The sequence below is a fragment of the Cryptomeria japonica genome, chromosome 10 (assembly GCF_030272615.1).
Source record: "Cryptomeria japonica chromosome 10, Sugi_1.0, whole genome shotgun sequence".
NCBI lineage: Eukaryota > Viridiplantae > Streptophyta > Pinopsida > Cupressales > Cupressaceae > Cryptomeria > Cryptomeria japonica.
The window spans coordinates 633,178,411-633,199,726 of record NC_081414.1 but is presented as its reverse complement, the minus strand read 5'-3'; the positions used below and the strand labels follow the sequence as shown (position 1 = coordinate 633,199,726).

General features: G+C 38.0%; 2 protein-coding genes across 9 annotated transcripts in view; one reads left to right on the top strand and one right to left on the bottom strand.

Annotated features, from left to right (window-relative positions):
- The window catches only part of LOC131036035 (ATP-dependent RNA helicase SUV3, mitochondrial), a 242,567-nt gene that overhangs the window by 144,860 nt on the left and 76,391 nt on the right, over positions 1-21,316 (bottom strand). The gene's annotated exons all lie outside the window — the stretch shown is intronic.
- Positions 4,910-6,480, top strand: LOC131036036 (uncharacterized). Its single transcript, XM_057967837.2, has 4 exons — positions 4,910-5,125; positions 5,237-5,469; positions 5,570-5,722; positions 5,829-6,480. Exons 1-4 carry the CDS (start codon positions 5,037-5,039, stop codon positions 6,242-6,244), a joined length of 891 nt encoding a protein of 296 aa, XP_057823820.2. The 5' UTR covers positions 4,910-5,036; the 3' UTR covers positions 6,245-6,480.

Here is a 21,316-nt window from a genome sequence, read left to right as displayed (position 1 = left end):
CACTAACTGTGATCTTCGATTTCCAAAGGAAATTCAAGATTGTTATAACATCTTTTGCAATGTTGAAATTGTAAAGTGTATATATTGATCTCCTTCTTGCCTTGAAGCCTTGATGTTGTTCTGGATTTGTTCCTTCCTTTGCTTGTGTTGATCTTTGCATTTTGATCCTTGTATTGATGCCTCCTTATGTTGATCTTTGAGACTATGATGATGTTGCACTTTGATCCAATGCATCCCTGAAATGTGAATCATGTGCTTGCCTTGGAATGTAGACCTTGTTCTTGCATTAGTGAATTCTTCATGTACTTCACACATGTAAAAGAAAGAAATACCTTGAATTGTAAAATTAGATAAAACCCTTAATGAAATGCAAGATTACAACAAAATGAAGGTTTAAACTTTAAACCCTTGCATCAATAAATAGACTTGCTAATCATTGGAAATGATGATTTTGACTAGGAGAATGATGCTTTCAGTTTTGCAAATACAAGGTTCCAGGTCTGCTGTCCCTTTGATAAGCTTCTGTTTTTTATCAGATCTGCCCTGAATTTGCATTAAGTCTGATCCTTGCAAGTTCGCCCAATGTCTGATTATTAATTTGCCCTCGTGTTTCCATTCTGCTCTTTGAATTTACTCAGATCTGCACTTATTATTTCACCTAGGTCTGCTCTGCCTTTAAGTCCAAATCATATCTGCACTTTCAGGTCTGCTAGGCGAATTAGGATCAGATTTTTAGTATCTTAGCCCTGATTTTGATGTTCTTTAGTCTGATTTTTAGGATATATGGCTGATTTCCTTTCTCTTATTTTTAGGATCTCAAGGACTGACCAGCAGGGCAGGATTTAAGGGGTTGCTTGAACTGGCGGATTTTAGGTAGGTGCACGCACAAATTGCAGTGACCACATTTGGGTAGTGTGCATGCACGAGTTTTATCCTTGAATGCACATGAGATGCGTGCTTGCACAAAATGCAGGTTGAGCACACTTAGGTAATGTGTTTGCACAAAATGCAGGTTGAGAACCCCTTTAAGGCAACACTTAGACAGTTTTTGAATGACAATTTGCATCATGAGGTCGGGTTTGAGGGGAAGACTTGCACAAATTAGAGCACATTATGAGTGCATTCATAAACATGTGCATGTAGAGACCCCCTTGGTTTGTTACTTAGACAAATTTTACATTGTTTCCTCTACTTGAGTGCATATGAGGGGTGGATTTGCCCAAAGTTGTGAGCGCATCTTGGATGGACTTGATATGCAAAACTTAACACCCTTGTTTTGACACTAATGCACAACTTACCCCCCTTGGTTTGACACAGACAATTTTTCAGATCATGAGGTCAGTTTGGAGGAGTAAAATTGCACAAACTAGACATACTTTTCTCTTGTGTATGCACACATGTCATAGTAGGTTTTGCACATATGTATGCACAACTTTGTGCATAATCTTTGTTCATCAATTCCCTGTGAGAGCACACTTGAGATAGGTCAATATACAAACTTAAGTGCATGTATGTGGTGTAAGGGGGTTGACTCTTGACTTAGTCAAATTTTCATACTATTTCCCCACCTTTCTCTTGCACAAATATGGACTTGAAGTTTATGACCTTAAGGCATTGCGCTTGCAATTCCTGATAGAATTACAAGCAAACACAGCACTTCTCACTCTTCTATCCATTCCTAACAACATCTTGCATTATGACCAAATTGACAACATTTGACAATAATGACAACCTTTTAGCAATTTTGACAAGATTTTACAACTTCACCTTCACTCCTCAACTCAGACATTTGTTCATGAATTCCGGACTTGACCACACTAAAGACAAGACTTTACAATCTTAAGACATACTAAAGGTTGCTCAACACCCCTAACCTAGACTGCCAAGACAAACCCTAAGTAGAGTTTAAAGACCACGACTATTGCCAAGCTAAAGACCATTTAAACAAAACACCTAAGCTGACAAGCAAAAAGCGGAGGTCCTCATTTGCAATGGAGCGATGTGTGAAAGCGTCACAACAGGTAGATTGTCCAACAATCTATCAGCCTATTCTGTTATACCAACATTACCCCAATGAATACTAAGGTATATCCATGGTAGAATGAATCATTGATTTGGAATATAAAAAGAATGATTAATTCATCTTGATAGGGTAAACAAATGCAAATTATGTAGGTTCTATTGATGACAGGAAATCCACAACTAGATTTGTTTTCTTCTTAGGATTTGGTCCTCTTTCTTGAGGAAGAAAGAAAAAGCCATAATTGCTTGTTCTTCAACAAAACTATAATATCGTGCAACCAGTAAAAGTATGTGACGCAATTTGGCTATGTTGCATACTAGAAAGATTTGGGAGTACCTCAAAATAAACCCACAATCCTCTAATGTGATCATCAAAGTGTTATCAAGCTTGTTCGTAATCCAATGTTTCATGAACGAACTAAGCACATTGAAGTTGACTACCACTTCATACAAAACATGATGAACAAAAGAACATTCAAGTCCAATTCTGCACTACCCAAGAGAAACATGCTAGCATCTTCATAAAGCCTCTTGGACGTGTGAACTTTGATAACTTTCAAGATTCTCTTGTTAGTACTTTACAACAATGATATAATAAGAGGGGAATGTTGGCATATCCATCATTGTCACTTATCTAGTTTGTTTAATTCGTTATCATTGTTATTGTTTATTTATGTATTTGTTAATAGGTTGTTTTTTAGTTTGTTTTGTAAACTATTTCCATTCGTTTGTTCCACAGGCTTTGCTATGATTTCAGGGTATTTATATCCATCATCTAATACCATCAAAGTATTCATCAAGATTATCTTGCAATAATATCTAATACTCTTGTGGATGAAAAGACATTTTTTTCATACCAGCATTTAATCTTTCAAAGGAGCAAACATGTCATGTTGCCTCTTTGAAACTAGGAACTTAAATCAGTCACCATAGGACTTGCATAATTTTCACGATTCAAGTGTATTATTATGCTTGGTGAGTATTTTCCTTAGGTGCAAAAAAAAAAACTAATTATCATTAAGACTGAGAGATGTGATTCTGATTGTATGCCTTTCTGTGAATTACCTAGCAAGCACACAGATTAATATGCTGAAGTACAATGTGGCAGAAATAGGTTTAATTTGTTAAAGAAACACCTCCTCAAAGGGTTCAATTGAGATACTTTCATCAAGAGTTAATATGCATAAACAGTACTCCTTATGAGGAGGTGTGTGTTGTCTCCAAGGTGGTCTTTTAAAAGGGATATGACCCATTCTGGGGGCAGCGGGTGTATATGGAAGGGCTGTGATTCTTCACAAGGGACAGCAAGTGCAAATAGGTGTAACCTTTCGGGATAAAAAGGTATGACCCTTTCCCCATTTTGAAAGATATTAAAAGAGAAGAACTCCATTGTAGGAGGGGCATCGAAGAAGGAGATAAGACATTCGATCAAGAAGAAACTTTGACTTTCATAATTAATAGAACTAGACCGCAGACTATTAATCATTCAAGCCATTGGTATGATCCATAGTGCATTCTGATCTGGCTGATTTATTATCTTATCTTCCATTTGATAGGAAGTAAGAATGTATGCAGATAATCCATTGCTTCTAACATATATATGTGCATAATTAACAGAGAAACGGGACTCGCCCGAAATCGCCTAAACTCGGCGAGTCCGGGTCCGAGTCAGGCCAAACGAGTCCCAGAGGCTCGGACTCGGACTCGGCCGAGTCTGGAGGCTAAACTCGCCAGACTCGCCGAGTTGGCAATTTTGGCACAAAATCGCCAAACTCGGCGAGTCCCGAGCCCTGGACTCGGCCGGCGTTGGCAGCAAATAAAAAGTCAAAAAGAAAATAGTTTGTAAAGTTTTTTTAAATCCGTTTTTTAATGTTAATTGTCTTCTAGCCCTAAAAGTGACTTTCATTTCATTCACTTGCAAAAAAAGGAAGAGTAAAGTGAGTTGGGAAGAAAAACAAGGGTGCATAGAAGAAAAACCAGCAAGGAGGAAGCTCAAGTTTTCTTCAATTTTTCACATTGGAGCTACATTGTGTTTCGATTTGGTGCATCAAGAGTTGGATAGGAAGAGTTTGCAGCTCATTTCAAGCTTGTTGTAAGAGGTATGATTGTTTTTTTTAACATTATTTTGTTTCTTATATGCAAAAATTCCATTTTCTATTCATTTATTTTGAAAGTTTTACATTTTCTTGTATGCAAGATCTTTTGTATGTTTGTAATTTGTATGTAGCATGTAGTATGTAGTTGTACTATGTAGGGTTGTATGTAGGGTTTGTAAATTTTTTTTTTTTAAATTGTAGGGTTTGACAAACCCTACAATTTTTTTTAAAAAAAATTTACAAACCCTACTTTAGTTTTTTTGAATGTATCTATTAATTTTATTTTGTATTTGTAATGTTTTATTGCAGCAAACTTCACTTTATTATTTGCCTCATCTTCAACTTTCACAAAACTATCCTAAAATGTCTACTTCGGCTTCTAGACCCCCCATGAGAAAGGACCCTGCTTGGAAATATCATGAGGATTTTCCAGGGCAAGGAAAGGGGCAAACAAAATGTATGTTTTGCAAAACAATATTCCATGGAGGTATATATAGGCTGAAATACCATATTGCTGGTATGCGTGGACATGATGCCGAACCATGCCTAAAAGCAGTCTCTGAGGCCATACATGATTGTTATGTAATGGTTGAGGAGATTGAAAGAAAAAAGAAACAAAAGGAGGATCGAGCGGCCATTGGGAGAGAGACAGTTTTAGGAAGAGGGACACAGTTAGGTTGTGTTGGAGGCCCTTCTTCCTTACCTCCATATCGTCCCACTCAGTTTGCTACTGCTGGTGCTTCCGTTTCTGCTTCTGCTTCTATAAGTGGCAGTGCCACTGCCATCGCCACTTCTCATGCTCCTACCACTAGTAGTCATAGTGGGAATGTTACCATTGGACCTAGGATTCGTAAATCTAGGTTGGATTCCTTCTTTGTGCCTCGCACTACTCCTGGGTCCCAACCGTCGCTTGAGGGCATGGGTTGGAACAAGGAGGTCCATGATGCTGCTAAAATGGCAATTGGCAGGTTTTGGAGCTACAGCTGTATTCCATTCTTTGTAGCCAGGTGAATGTTTTACTTTTATGTTTGATAACTTTGATTGTTTTAATTTTTATACTTAACTTATCTCATTGAATTTTTATACTTAACTTATCTCATTGAGTTTCTTTGTGACAGGTCTCCTTATTGGCAACAAATGGTTGATGCCATTACCATATGCGGGGCGGGGTTCAAAGCCCCTAGTGAGAGTGATTTGAGGGGACCCATTTTGTCTCAAATGGTGGATGATGTGAAAAAGGATTTAGATGAACAACACCACATATGGAGCACTAAAGGTTGCACCATCATGACTGATGGTTGGACGGATAGGAGAAATAGAACTCTCCTTAATTTTCTTGTTTCTTCCGTAGGTGATTGATTAATTTTAGTTTCATATAGTCTTTAATTTTTTATTTTTTATCTAATGGTTTATTGAATGATCATTGACCTAGCTTTATTTTTTTATTTCAGGGGGCACCGTTTTCATCAAGTCCATTGATGCCTCCGCCCATTGCAAGAATGCCACCTACCTATGTGAGCAGATAGAGGAGGTGATTGAAGATGTGGGTGAGGAGAACGTGGTACAGGTGGTGACCGACAATGCAGCAAATTATGTTGTTGCGGGTAAACTTTTGATTACAAACTAATTTTGTTTGCAAATTAATTACTATCTTGTAGTTTGTACCTCCATTAATTACAATTTACAATGCAACAAATTATGTTGCTGCAGGTAGACTATTGATGGAGAGGCACCCATCTATAGTTTGGACTCCATGTGCTGCTCATTGCATTGACCTCATGTTGGAGGATATTGGAAAAATCCCATGGGTCAAGAGATGTGTAGAAAGGGCAAGAAATGTCTGCAAATTTGTATATAATCATTCATGGGTGTTGGCTCTTATGAGACAATACACAAAGCAGAAGGAGTTGCATCGTCCAGGAATCACAAGATTTGCCACAAACTTCCTCACATTGCAGTCCATGCTTAGGTCTAAGCCTGCCTTGAGACGTATGATTGTTGGTGAGGAGTGGTCTTCCTCATCCTATGCTACCACCCCTGCAGGGATAGAGATGGCAGACTGCATTTTTGATGAGCAAGGCTTTTGGGTCCCTTGTGATGAGATAGTGAAGGTAATTTTTTTATAAATTCTACAATTTAGCTTCATGTTTTATAAGTTATTATATGTATTCTCTTATTTGCTCATTTTTCTAAATTACACAATATTTTCAATTTTGCAGTTTGTTAAGCCCTTGGTGGTTTTGTTGCGAGTTGCGGATGGAGATAAGCCCGCAATGGGCTATATATATGAGGGCATGGATAGGGCGAAGGAGGCCATCAAATTCGTCTATGGAGCAGATGAGAGCAAGTATGGTCCCATTTGGGAGATCATTGATAGGAGATGGCATCATCAGCTACATAGGCCCATCCATGCGGCAGCCTATTATCTGAATCCGGCATTCCGTTTTATCCCTTCTTTCAAGGCTAATGCGGAGGTCCTTAATGGGCTATATGCAATCATGGAGAAGATGGGACCTGCCGGTACTTCTCAGATAGACCTTTTTCGAGAGCTACAGATGTTCTCAGATGCACAAGGGGAGACCTTCTCTCGTCCTGTCGCCAAACACGCTAGAACAACTATGATGCCAGGTAAAAATAAATTGTTAGGCTTAATTTTAGTTGTATTCAATACTATATTGTAACTTGTTAAATGAGTTCATGAGTGAGACTGATTTTATTTATTTTTCTCATTTCAAACTCAGATCATTGGTGGAACTTTTTTGGCCCAGAGACACCAAATGTTCAGAAGTTGGCCATTCGTATCTTGAACCAACCATGCAGCGCATCAGGTTGTGAGCGCAATTGGAGTATGTTCGAGCACATACACTCCAAGAGGCGCAATAGATTATCTGTGGAGAAGATGAATGATCTCGTCTTTGTTCACTACAACCTCCGCCTGAGAATGAGAAAGAATGCAACAGTTGACATGTCTCCTATCATTCTAGATGAGGTTGATCTTGAAGCAGAGTGGGCCAATGAGAATCAGACAGCTCCTGGGACTCCTACAGCTGTATTTAGTGATGATGACATTGATTGGATCGACCAGGTAGATATAGAGGCTGAGGCTGTAGCCATGGTAGAGGAGGAGCAGAGAACACGAGCAGAGACAGGAAATACTGAGACTCGGATTGACACAGCTGTTCTTGATGTTGGTGAGCATGACACAGTCGTTCCTGATGTTGGTGAGCATGGCATGGTGTCACGGGGAGCAACTATGGCTGCTGAATCATCTAGGACCTACTTTAAACGCTTTCGCAAGGGGCCAGGGCGAGAGGGTGCACGGCCATCTCAGCCATAGGCTTGTACACTTGTAGTTGTATTTAGTTTTACTATTTACCTTTGGTATTTGTATGAAACATTTGATGATGATCATATGATGACATGGATTTTTTATTCCATGAGTTTTGTAATATTGTATACATTTGACAATATTTATATATCTATGTTTCTTATTTTCTTCAACTACAATTTGCGTTTATGCTTATGTGATTGATGTATACTTGTGTATGTAATCAAATGAGCCGAGTTTAATGATGTTTTTGTGTCTTTAAGGTGTATTCAATAAAGGGTGTCTGAAACAAATTTTAAATCTTTAAAAATCTCTAAATTTCTTGAGTTTTTCACTTTCCCGAGTCCAGCCGAGTCTGGAGCCGAGTCTGACGCCGAGTCCCGAGTCCGAGTCCGAGTCGGCCTTGCCGAGTCCGAGCCGAGTCCGAGTCCCGTTTCTTTGATAATTAATGATGATGAAGATTCCTTTAAAGCTTCAGCCAATTTGCCATCCCATTATGGAGGGGAGAAAGTGTATATGAGGAATGCATGTAGCTAGGAAGCCATTCAGGTAGAGACACCCCAAGAGGGGCTAGGAGGCCGAATGGCAAGTGTCATTCTATGCTCTTGGATCTAATAGAATGGCTCGAGGTGCCTTGTATGATCTCCCATGTGTTGATGAGTTTTTTATAAACCTCAAACACAGAATAAAATACCAAAGGTATTCAATCCTCTCTTGATCAAAATCTCCTCAGATGCTAACTTATATGATCAACCGAGACAACTCCAAGGCTTCTTTAGTCAGGCCTTCACGTGTAGATAGATCAATTGGTTGATATGATTGTGGGTAATCCGAGGGGACTTATGTTGAATACTTGAATGTTGAACGTTTGGATGTTGCTGGAACGTGGAAATTAACTTGATTAAAAAAAGGGCAAAAGAAAGGATTTAAGAAGACAAAGCTACTCCTAAGATCAAAGATAACAATGAATGTTACTCGGATAGACAAACTCCTTCATATCAAATCTTGCTTCGCCATGATAACAACAACCACACAAGATTGAAGCGATCTTCTAAGGGATGAGAAAGGTTTTAATATCATGAATACTCATGCAAATACCCATACATGACGCAACTTGAATAAGTATTCACAATTGAACTAAACACAAGTGTAAGGTTTAGGCTAACTTTACACTGTAGCATACAATCAGCAAGCTACAAAAAGTATGAACCAAGGAGTTCATCAAAATATCCTCATAAACATACATTATAATCAATGAGCTTCAATTAAACTATGAGAAGTAGACAAGAAACCATGCCACAAGTGGAAATAACACCAAATTCACCATAACTTCAATGAAATTAAGTATTACTCTAACAAGCCTTTGCAACAACTTCAAGTTTTCCTCCTGCTACTTTAACTATCAACTAAGTGCTATCTAACTACTGCTCTTCTCCTGCTATCTTCTTGTCTTATTCCACTACTCTTATGTTAACCTTTACAAATGAGAAAACCGGGCCTTATATAGAGAGCTCATTACAATTCAAAGGCTCGAATCAATTTGAGATCAATGGCCGAGATTTTACAATAAAACCCTAATTAGGGAATGTTACAACAAACTTCCTTCTGAAATAATTACAATAATTTGGACACATGCCCATCTTGATTTCTAACCAATCAGAATTGAGGTTAGCTACATAAAAAAATATTTGATGAAGCACCATTTGTCATTTGCTCCACCCTTTGATGAATCAAGTTCAATGCATTCGAGCTTGCTGATGTGGAAGTGTTGATGTGTATTATGTACACAACCAAACACAGAATAAAATACCTAAAGGTACCTTATCCTCTCTTGATTAAAGTCTCCGAATGTTGAAGATGTCGCGAAAAGGATCGATCGGGATGACTTCAAGGTTCTTTTTTGTAGGATCTCTACGTGTGGATAAGCACCAGTGGTCGTTGTGTTTGTTGTTTCTTCAAGGGGCCTTACGCACTTTCAAAGAAAGCTTGTCCGTGTTACTTCCTTTCAAATGAGGGAACAGGATTTTCCTAACACTAACAAATTTTCAAAAAATGTCAAAAGATAAGGGTTTCGGGGAATAGAGACTTAAACTGATCCTAAGAATGACTCAATGAAGGCTAGACTTGATAAGATTCTACCAATTTCAGTATCACCAAGAAATTACAACTCTACTGGAATTGATGCGATCTTCTAAGGGGATTCAATAACTTTCAAATCATCAAGGATATAGATACTATCATAGAGATATATATCAATACTTCCAATAATGATTGAATTCTTAATCAATCTTAATGTTTCCAGTTGACCACACAAGGCATCCTCACAATCAGTAAGAAGCTAGTGGTTTGGAATGTAAATCTTATCAAAGATCAAGCACAACGATTCGTCCTTCAAACTTAAAATTTAAATGCTATTTCAACAGAGAGTGATTCAAGAAGATAAACAATCATGAAGATAGCCACAAGTATTGCAATAAAACACCATAACTTCAATATTTTATTGATCTCATAGCCAAATGGACAACAATTGTTCAAAATTCTTTCTTCACTACTCAATCTTGCTACAAACAATGACTAATTTCTCTCCAACTTTCTAACTTTCTAAACTTCTAAACTCTTTTTCTAACTCCTAAAAATGAAATGAGTGAGGGCATATATAGCATCCTCAAATACAATAAACGGCCCAGATCGAAAGAAGATCAATGGCTAAGGCATATATAGCATCCTCAAATACAATAAACGGCCTAGATCGAAAGAAGATCAATGGCTGAGATTATGACACCTAAACCCTAATTAGGGTTTGTTACAAAAAAGTCCCCATTTAGATAAACATCATTAAACCATAGCCAATAAAAATTTGGCACAAAACCGAGGAGACATAGACCAATAGGAATTAAGCCGCCACATCATTTCATAACCACTTTTCATCTAGGACTTTGTTCCCTTTCCTGTGCTCTTTTCTAACATATTCAATGAATCTGGACACAATTCCTTCAATCTCAGCAATAAGAATATCAGGAAGATTCTTCATTCGTTCTTCCAAGTGAAGGACTTGATCAAAAGCGGTGAGAAGAGTTGTCTCCCAACTAGGCTCAAGTTCTTTGGTCTTCTCAATCAGGAACATAGTAGCATACATCTGATCTCATTGTCTTTCTGTGACGATGTTTTCTTCCTTGCAAAAGATGACCTTGATTCTGTCTTCCAACTCTTGGATGTCCACATCTGTCTTGATCTCGATCCGCCTGTCAAGAATGGTACACAACATCTCAAACACCTTATCTTGAATTGGATGAATGATGCCTTGAACTCAGCTGCATCTAGCGTTGACGTCTTCAAAAAAGACTTCTTTCATCTGGAGCAGAGCTGACCACTGTAGGAGGCTATGGGTTCCTCCATCCATTATCTTTTCTTGTGTCGGAATCCGTCTTGGTGTTTCTCTTATCACTTGTAAGACTGGGATGATAACATCTCTAGTGTGAGTGAATGCAGCTACAGTTATCATTAGATTATGAATAATCTCAAGGACCTGGATAGCTCGATGAATTGTCTTCATCATTCTTGTTGCAAATTCAACGGCTACCTTGTGAGATTCATCAATCCAAGAACTCATAAGTTGAACTAGGTTCTTCGCCCTTTCTGCCTCACTTATTGATTCAAGAGGAAGTGCATGTAAAGGAGATATTGCTGGATCCTGTCGTCTCAAAGGTTGGTTAAGATGGCTAAAATAATTCCACCAAGCACTGACCTCCTTTTCAAGTTTCTTATTCTTTTCCACTTCCTCTTTGAGTTTGTCTTTGAGTGTTTTCAATGAGTCAGTTGCTTCTTCCATAGCCTGCTCGGTGGTAAGTGGACCAAGATCAAATGTTTCTGGATCATATTCTTCTGCTAGAATCTCATCCTCATATTTGTCCACCACTGGTGTAGCTATCTGCACTTTTCTAGATCCTGTCTCATCTCTAATTACCTTAGACATCTTTGTGGCCTTCTTCTTCTCTATTACTTCATGAGAATTTCCTATAAGGCTTTCCAAGTCAAACACATCTTCTTCATCTTCAACCACAACTACCCTTGTCAGTCTCTCTTTCAGCCAATCAGGAATGGCAGATCTTGTTTCCCTCACTTGTATTTCTTTAGGTAGAGGTCTATCTTCCTGGAAAGGAGATGTTGCTTCATCATCATTTTTTTCTTCATGTTGCTCATTAGCACCAACTTGGGGAGATTGACTTGATGAATGTTGAGGTGTCTGTCCTTTCTCTTGTTTATCATTTTGTACCATGGATTCCATAGACTCATCAATTTTATATACTATCTGCCTCTGATCTTCCCCTTGACTTGCTTCCTTTTCATGCCTAGAAGATGTGCTCGGTGGGCGATCAGGATTCGTTTTCTGCTTCTTCTTGGAAGGTTCTCTCTTCTCAAGTCCTTCTTTCCTCTTTGAGCCTTTGGAATGAGAAGCATTCTCACTCACACTCGCCTCTCCTTCTTCTGGTCTTGTTTCCAAGGTGAATGTCATGGATACATTCTTCTCCTTTAATTTTTGATGTTGTACATCCACCCATCTGCGAGTGCAAGCTAAAACAGGAGCCATTAAAACTCTTAAGTCTAAAACCTCTGGCTCATTCCAATTTACCTTCACTCCTTTATCTTCCTTCTCATAGGATGATTGGAGGTATTTACCACTATCCTGGGCTTGATCAGCAACTCTATAAATCTTGCATTTCCTGATGAAATCTAAGGGTAGCCTGGAATGCATCTTTCTTTTGACCTCTAAATCGTTTGGGACATTCATCCAAAAGTCCTCCACCTAAAACTCATGCTTGTACTTCTTGCCGACTGTCTCCTCCATATAACCATGAGGATCAAAATTCTCTCTCGAGGCAAAGGATGTGAATGAGTATAGAGATAATTCCTTTTCTGCATCTTCCACGGCTTGAGTATTAGGACACACTTCAACTGAATTCCCTAGTATGATGGGCATGGGAATTCCATTTCCATGCTTGTGTCTAGATGCCTTCGCATAAGCTGCCAACTGTCTAGTCACCTCAAGTAGTACTATCATGTCTGTTGGATATCTTGGCAACATGTAGGGAGGTGAAAGACACCCATGAACTCTGATGTATGTGAATTTTGGAAACTAAATGAACCATGCACCATGCTTCTTCACAAGCTCTTGTGCGTCCGGAGACAGTCGATTGTGAATCCCACCTTGCAATATCCTAGTAATATTCATCGTGAAGGTGTCATTGACTAACTTGTAGTCACTTCTAAGCGGATGATGCAGTTGAACATAAGAATCACAAACTCTTATTTCTTCGGCTCCTCTTCCAATCACTCCTCTGTGAGGTAGCCCTGCATACTCGAAACTCCTGACCGAGGCATATATAACATATGAGCTCATGTGGAATGATTTGGTGGGTCTTAGCCTTGTCAACTGCACGTCCAGACAATTGCTAATGATTCTAGCCCAATGAAGCATTCCTTTTCCTTGGACGATCACTTATATGAAGAAGAACATCCACTTGTCGAAGAAGAAGGCTTGAGAAGCACCTGTAACTCGATTGAGCAAAGTTATCAAGTCCCTGTATTCCTCCTAGAAGTCAATCCTATGTGGTGTATTGGGAATCTTGTTCAGGCAAGGCCGACTTTTGAGCAACCAATTCTTATTGATGAAGTTCAAACAAGACTCGGGATCATCTTCATACATCGACCTTGCTCCTTCCAAGCTCTTGTAGATCATGTCTTTATGGTCCTGAAGATGAAGAGCTTCGCCTATAGCTTCCTCTGAAAGGTAGGCTAAGATGTTCCCATCCTTGGTTACGATCGTCCTTGATTGTGAGTCATAGTGGCAAGCACACTCAATCATCAACTCATGACACTTGACTGCGGGAGGGAAACCTGCAGCCTTGATGATGCCACTCTCAATTATCCTCCTCGCAACAGGTGATGGCTTGCCAATGTAGGGGACCTCTCGAAACTTCTTCACATTGAAGTTTCCTAAGTTGGTGTCTCCGATATTATTCCACTTGGACACGATCCTGGTCTCCAATTCGTCACTCCTCTGATCTTCCTTGATGAGAGCCTGCCGAGTAGTAGATCCTCCGGCTTTGGGGGTCGTCATTTGATGCCTACACAAAAATTTAAAATTAGTCTTTAAGCATCGCACCTTAAAGCATAGAATTTAAGACCTTTCAAGGGAATAATTCAAAACATTAATTTGAAAGTGACATGATAAATCAAGAATTATAAATTCTCAAATTAATTATGAATGGAAATTAGATTTTTCAAGACTTAGACTTTAAAAGATTGCTATGGAAATCAAAATAAATCTTGAATAGAAATTTCAAAAAAAATAATTCTTCATACCTTTTCTTTGAATGCTTAACTATCAACCTTGGAAAAAATGATTCTTCATACCTTTTCTTTGAATGCTTAACTATCAACCTTGGAAAAAATGAAGAAAGAAGATCAGATTTTGCTGGATAAGGATTGAATTTTGGTCTCCCTTTGGATGAATTATGCCTCAATTAACCTTCAAAAGAACTTCGCCTTCCACTAGCCTCCAACCACTTAGCAAATTCTGGAAATTAGCCTCCAATTTAGCAAGAAATTCGCCTCCAATCTGGTATAATTCGCTCCTCCAATCTGCTCTTGAAATTTGCATGAGAAGAATAATGAATGAATGATTTGAAAATGCTACAACACTCCTCTCTTATATAGGGCGCTCACCCTAATTAACCATGAGGCCGACCTAGGTTTTTAGCAATAAAACAAATAAAATCCCCTTTAGAAGGAGGCCGACTTGCTTATAAAAGCAAAGAAATGGATTTTCAGCGCTCCCCTTCATTTTTTAAATTTTAAAATTAATTTCAAGGCTTCCAAGGTGGATTTTATATTTATATTAAGGCTTAAAAATTAATTAATTAAATGGTAAAAGCCTTAATTCATACGAATTTGATCTAGCTTCCCCAAATGTCTTAATTTTGGCAAATTTAGTGAAAATTGAGGAATATTGAGGTTTGATTGAGGCTTAGTGAAGTTTCCTTTCTCCCTTGGGCATTGAAATATCCAAGATGATGAAGGTCTAAACCACTTCAAGGCTTGTTCATTTCATAAATTGAAATTTTCACAACCTATATTTGCAAGTTTCCATGTCTTTGTCTTCACAATCTTGCAATTTGTCCTCGACTCACTCTTAACAAAATTGAATGATAGGCCTTTTGATAATTTCGCCCTGGACCCTTTGGAAGGGTCAAGAGCGATTTTTCCAATTAGGTACTGAATACCTTGTTTTCTTGACTCCAAAATCTTCCGGAAGGCGAGCTCATGTTTGACCTGACAAAGTCTTGCATTCCAAATTTTAGCATTTCTCATGAGCAAATTAGATGAAAATGTGATTTTCGCCCTGGACCCTTCGGAAGGGTCAGGAGCGATTTTTACTTTTTAGGTCAAAATTCACCTTAGTTTGATCATTAACCTCCTCCAGGGTCTATTCATCTCAATCACTGAGTTGGCTTATCAATTTTTGAAGGAAATATTGTTCTTTTGGGAATTTCGCTCTAGACCCTTTGGAAGGGTCAGGAGCGAAATTCTCTCCTGAGCTCAAAATTCTCATTTTTTGAAGGTCTAAATTTCTTCAAGGCATTCCAAATGGCTTCTTTTACTATAGTTCAGGCCTAGTTTTACTTGAATTTTGGAGGAAAAGGCGTCTTTGATGTTTTTCGCCCTGGACCCTTTAGAAGGGTCAGGAGCAATTTTCCTTGCTTAGGCTTACTCCTCCATCATTCTGATTCAATCCACCCCTCAAGGCTAAGCAATGGTCTTCTTCATTCACTCCACCCAAGCTTGGTTTTTTCTTGCGAGGCAAAATAGGGGATTTTGAGATTTTTGCCCTGGACCCTTTGGAAGCGTCTGGAGCAAAAATCCTTCTCTGACCTAGAATCATCATTTTTTTTTTATTTTTTTTTTCTTGAAACAAACATCCACTCAAAGGTGGTCTCAAGGGCTTTTTCTACCTTGGTCTAGTCTTGTCTTAGCACAAACTTGAAAGGAACATGTTGGTTTTAGGATTTTTGCTTTGGACCCTTTGGAAGGGTCAAGAGCAAAAATTAGGTTTTAGGGCAATTTTCCAATCCTTTCATCTTCAAATCACTTCCAATGCATAAAACATCTTGCCTCACTCCTCTCCGAGTCATGAAAACCAAAATCTTGTCTTAAATTGTAAGGAAGAAGGAGGATCTAGAAATTTCGCTATGGACCCTTTGGAAGGGTCAGGAGCGAAATTTTCATTTGTCTTCAAAACTTGCATTTTTAGCAACCCAATTCCACTCTAAGGCAATCCAAATACCTTTTCTCACCCTTGTCTAAGCTTAGTTTTGCCCAAAATTTGAAAGAAAGGATAGTTTTTAGGATTTTCGCTCTGGACCCTTTGGAAGGGTCAGGAACGAAAATCTCTCTTAGGCTCAATTCCTTCATCTTTTCAACCTCAATCATCTTCAAAAGGCAAAAACACACCTCCTCACACCCATTCAAGCCATAAAAACCAAAAAGTTGTCTTGATTTTGCAAGAAAAATAGGTGATTGAAGAATTTTCGCCCTGGACCCTTTGGAAGGGTCAGGAGTGAAATTCTCCTTTTGGGCAAAATCCTTCATTTTTCCAAGTTAAAACATCTTCAAGAGGCAAAAGCAAGTTGTTCTTGTTTCATTCATGCCAAAAACTTGACCTTCTTCACTGCACAATAAGAGCTTTTGGGAATTTCGCTCTGGACCCTTTGGAAGGGTCAGGAGCAAAATTCACTATTTTGTTCGAAGTTCTTCATTTTTACATGCTTCCAAATCTTCAAAGGTATCAAATAATGTCCAATCTTCATTCCAAGAGACCCTGCACATCAAAACTTAGCCAAAGTTAGGAAGAAATAAGCTCTAATAAGATTTTTGCTCTGGACCCTTTGGAAAGGTTAGGATCGAAATCTCCATTCCAGGCCAAATTGCTCAGTTTTCAAGTTTCAAACCACCTCACAAGGCAAAGTTAGGTCTTTTCCAAGCTAGGAACAAGATTGCAAATCTATCCACAGCAAGAAATAGGGTTTAGGATGAAATTCGCTCTGGACCCTTTGGAAGGGTCAGGAGCGAAATTCTCCTTCAGGTATCATCTTGCTATTCAAAAATCAATCAAGTCCCTCTCCAGGCAAGAACATATCAATCTACCCTCAAACATGCCCTAGAAAGCATCATTCAGTCAAAAATGAGAAGAAAAAAGAGGTTTACAATGATTTTCACCCTGGACCCTTTATAAGGGTCAAGAGCGAAAATCCTATTTTAGGCTTGATTCTGGACATTTTGAACTCCAATTTTCCTTAAAAGGCAAACATAGACTTTCCTCATGTATCTCCATCAAGATCCTGCTTTTCACTAGGCAAAAATGAGAGCTTTTCAAAATTTCGCTCTAGACCCTTTGGAAGGGTCAGGAGCGAAATTGACATTTTCAGGCTAGATGTTACCTTGATTCGCTTCATCCTCCATCAAACTTGATCAAACCAACTCCTTTTCTTCACTGGCTCTGCTCAACTGACTTAGACAGGTAAACAAACAGGACTCTGACAAGAAAACCCTCAAATCTAGTCCTGACCTGACCTGAGGCCTATTCACCCTATTCCTTGATCAAACCAACTTGACTCCCCTGAAAGGCATGCTTCATTATAGCAATCTTGAGGTTTCAGGCAAACGACTAACAACTCTAAAAAGCAAGGCTAGACTCAACTTGAAAGAAATCCTAAAACGAGCTTCAGAGATTAGCCCTAATCTAGCCAGCCCAGGCAAACCACTCACTCACTAAAAAACCTAGAAAGCAGAGAGAAAAACAAGCAAAGAGAAAGCAAAACCTAAAGCAAAAAGAGGGGGTCCCCATTCTAATGGGGCGATGTGTGAAATGGTCACAACAGGAAGTAACTTGATTGGCTTGAATGCGAAGAGGATGCCACATCAACCTCTTCTGAAACTATCTCCATTCCTTGATCACATTCACTCTTCCATGCTTGTAGAGCACTTAGAATTTCAAACACTTGGTGATTCCCTTGGAATGTTTTAATTATTGTGTTGAAAGGTCCTTCATCCTTTGGAATTCATGCGAAATATCCTTCATGTTTGGGGTAGTCTTCCTCTTAACTTTGACCTTGTAAAGTCGGCTTAATCATTAAACAAATGCAAATTTGAATTTAAGCAAACACCAAAAAATGTTGTTTCTATAGCAAGAAGATAGCACGAATGAGACAAGTAGTCAAGGCATCAAAATTGAAGATAACTTTGTGTCCAAGAAAGATGAAGGTATAGTGAAAGACATTCAAGTCACCAAGATGCTAGTAGATGAAGATCAATGTGTGGAGACACCAAGGCATGAAGCTCTACAAAACATGGATACTAGTGAGGATCATAAAGAGATTGAGAAGGAAAACGATGCAAGAGGCATAGATGACTTGAGGGATTATCACTCATTTGAAGTTTCACCACCACAAGAACAACAAATTGAGTGTTATAGTATTCAAGAGGATGAAATCATTGGTGAGCATCCATCCTTACCACAAGAAGGAGAATCAAATGAAGAATGTCAAGTCATCCTAAAGAGAGAACGTTCAAACGTCCATGAAGAGAATGTTGAGCTATTCGAAGGGGTACTAAGTTTATTTCAAGAAGATATAATGTCCCCTAATTAATTATACTTTAGATGAACCTAAATTTGCCTAAATCTAAAAGATAGGTAATTAAGTTTTATGGGCATAACTTTGTATACTGGTTTCCTGCAACAAAGATTAGAGAACACATGAAATAATACTTGTAAAACTGAAACATATACCAATGAAATTATATTAAATGATATCAATTCTGCTATATTAGTTACTATTTAGAATTACAATTTGTTGGATATAATCAGTTTATTATATAAAGTCAGATTGAAAGTCAGTTACCAGTCAATTTCCTTAGCCCATTAGGGTAGGCTAGTTGGATAGGGTGTCCAAGAAACCACTCCTCCTAGGCCCAAAGGCAGATACCATATCCCCCTTGGCTCCATATGGCAGGTGTTAGGCATCCATCATGGAGTGGCGTACCCAGTGAGGTGTTCTATCACCGTTCCCCCTCATCACAACCACCTTCTCTCTTAAGCCCAAGAGCAGATGCTTCATCCCTCTTGGCTCCAAGTGGCAGGTGTTAGGCATCCACTATGGAGTGGCGTACTTAAAAGAGAGTCCCTCTTTACAATGAACTATTTATTATATTTATTCAATCCATCACATTATGATAATCAATTACATCTAACAGAATTATCATTTTATATTACATTTCAACAGTGTTGTGTATTGGATTATCATCAAAGTTTCCTGTTAGTGTTACTTTGTATCAGCATCAACCACTTATTGTCATTTCATAATAATCAGTTTGTTATTCCTTATAAGAATTTGCAGTATCACCATAATTTGCATAACCTGAATCTGATTATATTATGTATTCCTGAGATTATGTGCAGATATATATATTTATATGTTATGTCTGGCAGTACTGTTATGTTATTTTAATGCTGTTTGAATAAATAGATAAAATTTACCTTCTTAACTTAATATGATATTAACTGTCATTGACTTGATTAAGAATATCTTAATTTATATTCATTGATGCACAAATCTGAATTTAAATATGTATATCATACTGGCTGATAAATACTCTAATGCTAACTCAGGAAATTCATGCTTATACGTACCTGACACTAAACTTAACCCTGTCTTTATCCCTGCTGGCAGATTTTACCATTCCTTGCTTGCATATCCCCCCAAATTGGCATGGGGGGGGAGGTATTTATCCTAACCTCCCATCGTGGTGGAAAGCCACGATGCTTCCTATTTGGTAGCACCCCTTTTCGAAGGGTCACTACCCTCACACCTGACGGGATCCTCCATTTAATCAAGCCATCGTTTTAGAGGGATGGCTATTGGGGACCAGTCAACAAATATAATATATATTTTAATAAAATGGCATCATTCCATATTGTTAATGTATATAATGTATATTATTAATATATATATATATATATATATATATATATATATATATATATATATATATATTGTTACACCATTTTAATACGATGTATATTATTAATATAAAACATTATTCAATATATAAATGTAAATTAATGTACATTATTAATATAATAACATCATTCAATGTAAATTGATAATATGATATCTTTTTTTATATCAATGCAATATAGTATAATATAATTTTAACATGATTTAACATATTATATGGCAAAATTTATATTAGTTTTTCTTGCTATAAATGGGGGACATGACAGAAGAGCTCACAAGTGAGGATCAACATGTTGTCAATGCTCGCGGAATGGTACATCATCAATGGTGACCTTCTGAAGCAGCTAATGATCATGCTTCCGACAATGCATTGAATGGCGCACAAACACTTCCATTCGAGCAAGCACTTCCATTCGAGCACAAACAACACCAGGTTGTCTCTTTCCTTGCTCTCAATTTTGAATGCTATGAATTTGATTATGAGGGGTTAGGAAAAACAACTTGCATTTGGATAGATCACGGTCCCGATGAATTGCCTCAATTGATTATCTTGTGTGAGGAATTGCTTGAATATGAGAGATGCATGGTGAGAGCTTGCTTTTTTGTATTTAAAAATGAATTTGCTTAACTGCGAACTATCACTTTTGCCATGCTCCTGTTGAACATATTAAGAAATCATGTAAAGTCATGTATATATTTCGCTTATTTGAGTCGTGTCAAGTCTAGGAGTCTTGTATATAGCTTTAGAGTAGGTTTTATTAGAATAATACTTTATTATTTTATTATTAATGCTCAATATTGTAAACTTAGTGTAAATATCTTAATAAGATCTTGCTCGATCTTATGGGCAGTTTCTTTTTAGAAACTTGCCTTCTTGTAATTCTTTGTAATCCTATTTATTGAACGTTTGCTCATCGTTAATATTACATTCAATTTTTTACCAATTACTTGCATAATATGGTATCAGAGCCTTGATTATTTTTGAAATAATTTTTCAATTAAAAATTTGTCACGAATTTTTTAACAGTTTTTTTTGAAAAATTTCTTTGTTTGTTCAAAATTGCTACTAGTTCGTGTGGATTGGTCGAGGGTTTTTTCGCATGCTCATGAACAGTGACGTGATTTAAAATCGCGTTTTGTCTTCTGCAATCTATTTCCGCGATTCTATTTTTTGGCAGATCGTTTTGGTTGCGACTACTAGGGTTTTCAGCTATTTTCTGGCTATTTTTTGCCCTCTCCCGCGACCCGTCTCTCCTGCATTCGCGCGACCACACGACACAATTTTTTTCCCGCCTGCAAATTTTTTTCAGCCATTTTTTGGACAGAAATCTGCATTTTCGACTAGGGTTTTTTCCCTTTAGATCAAGTCGATTTTTTTTTTCGATTGCAGATTCTTGGTGGGTTTTCCAAGATCTCAACTGGGCCATCGTTAGAATCGATTTTTGTGCCTTGATTTTCGAGCCAGCAGATCCAAATTCCGATAGCAGATTCTTTTTTGGGTTTTTCACAAGGATTTTTGGGTTGTCTTCGGATTTTTTTGGGTCAGCCAGAATTTTTTTTCTTGAAATTTGTGCCCATCGTACTTCATTTTTTGAAGTATGTACCTGCATCTGCCTTTGTTTCTGCATTGGGATTCGAATTTTTTGAATTTTGTGCCAGTGCCTCTTCTCAATTTTTTCGTTTTCCGTGCATTGGGAAACGTGCAAGATGGCGTCATTGACCAACTTGATGTCGGAAGGCAGTCAGCGATTTAATGGGAAAAATTATAACACTTGGAAGTAGCGCACGCTGACTAT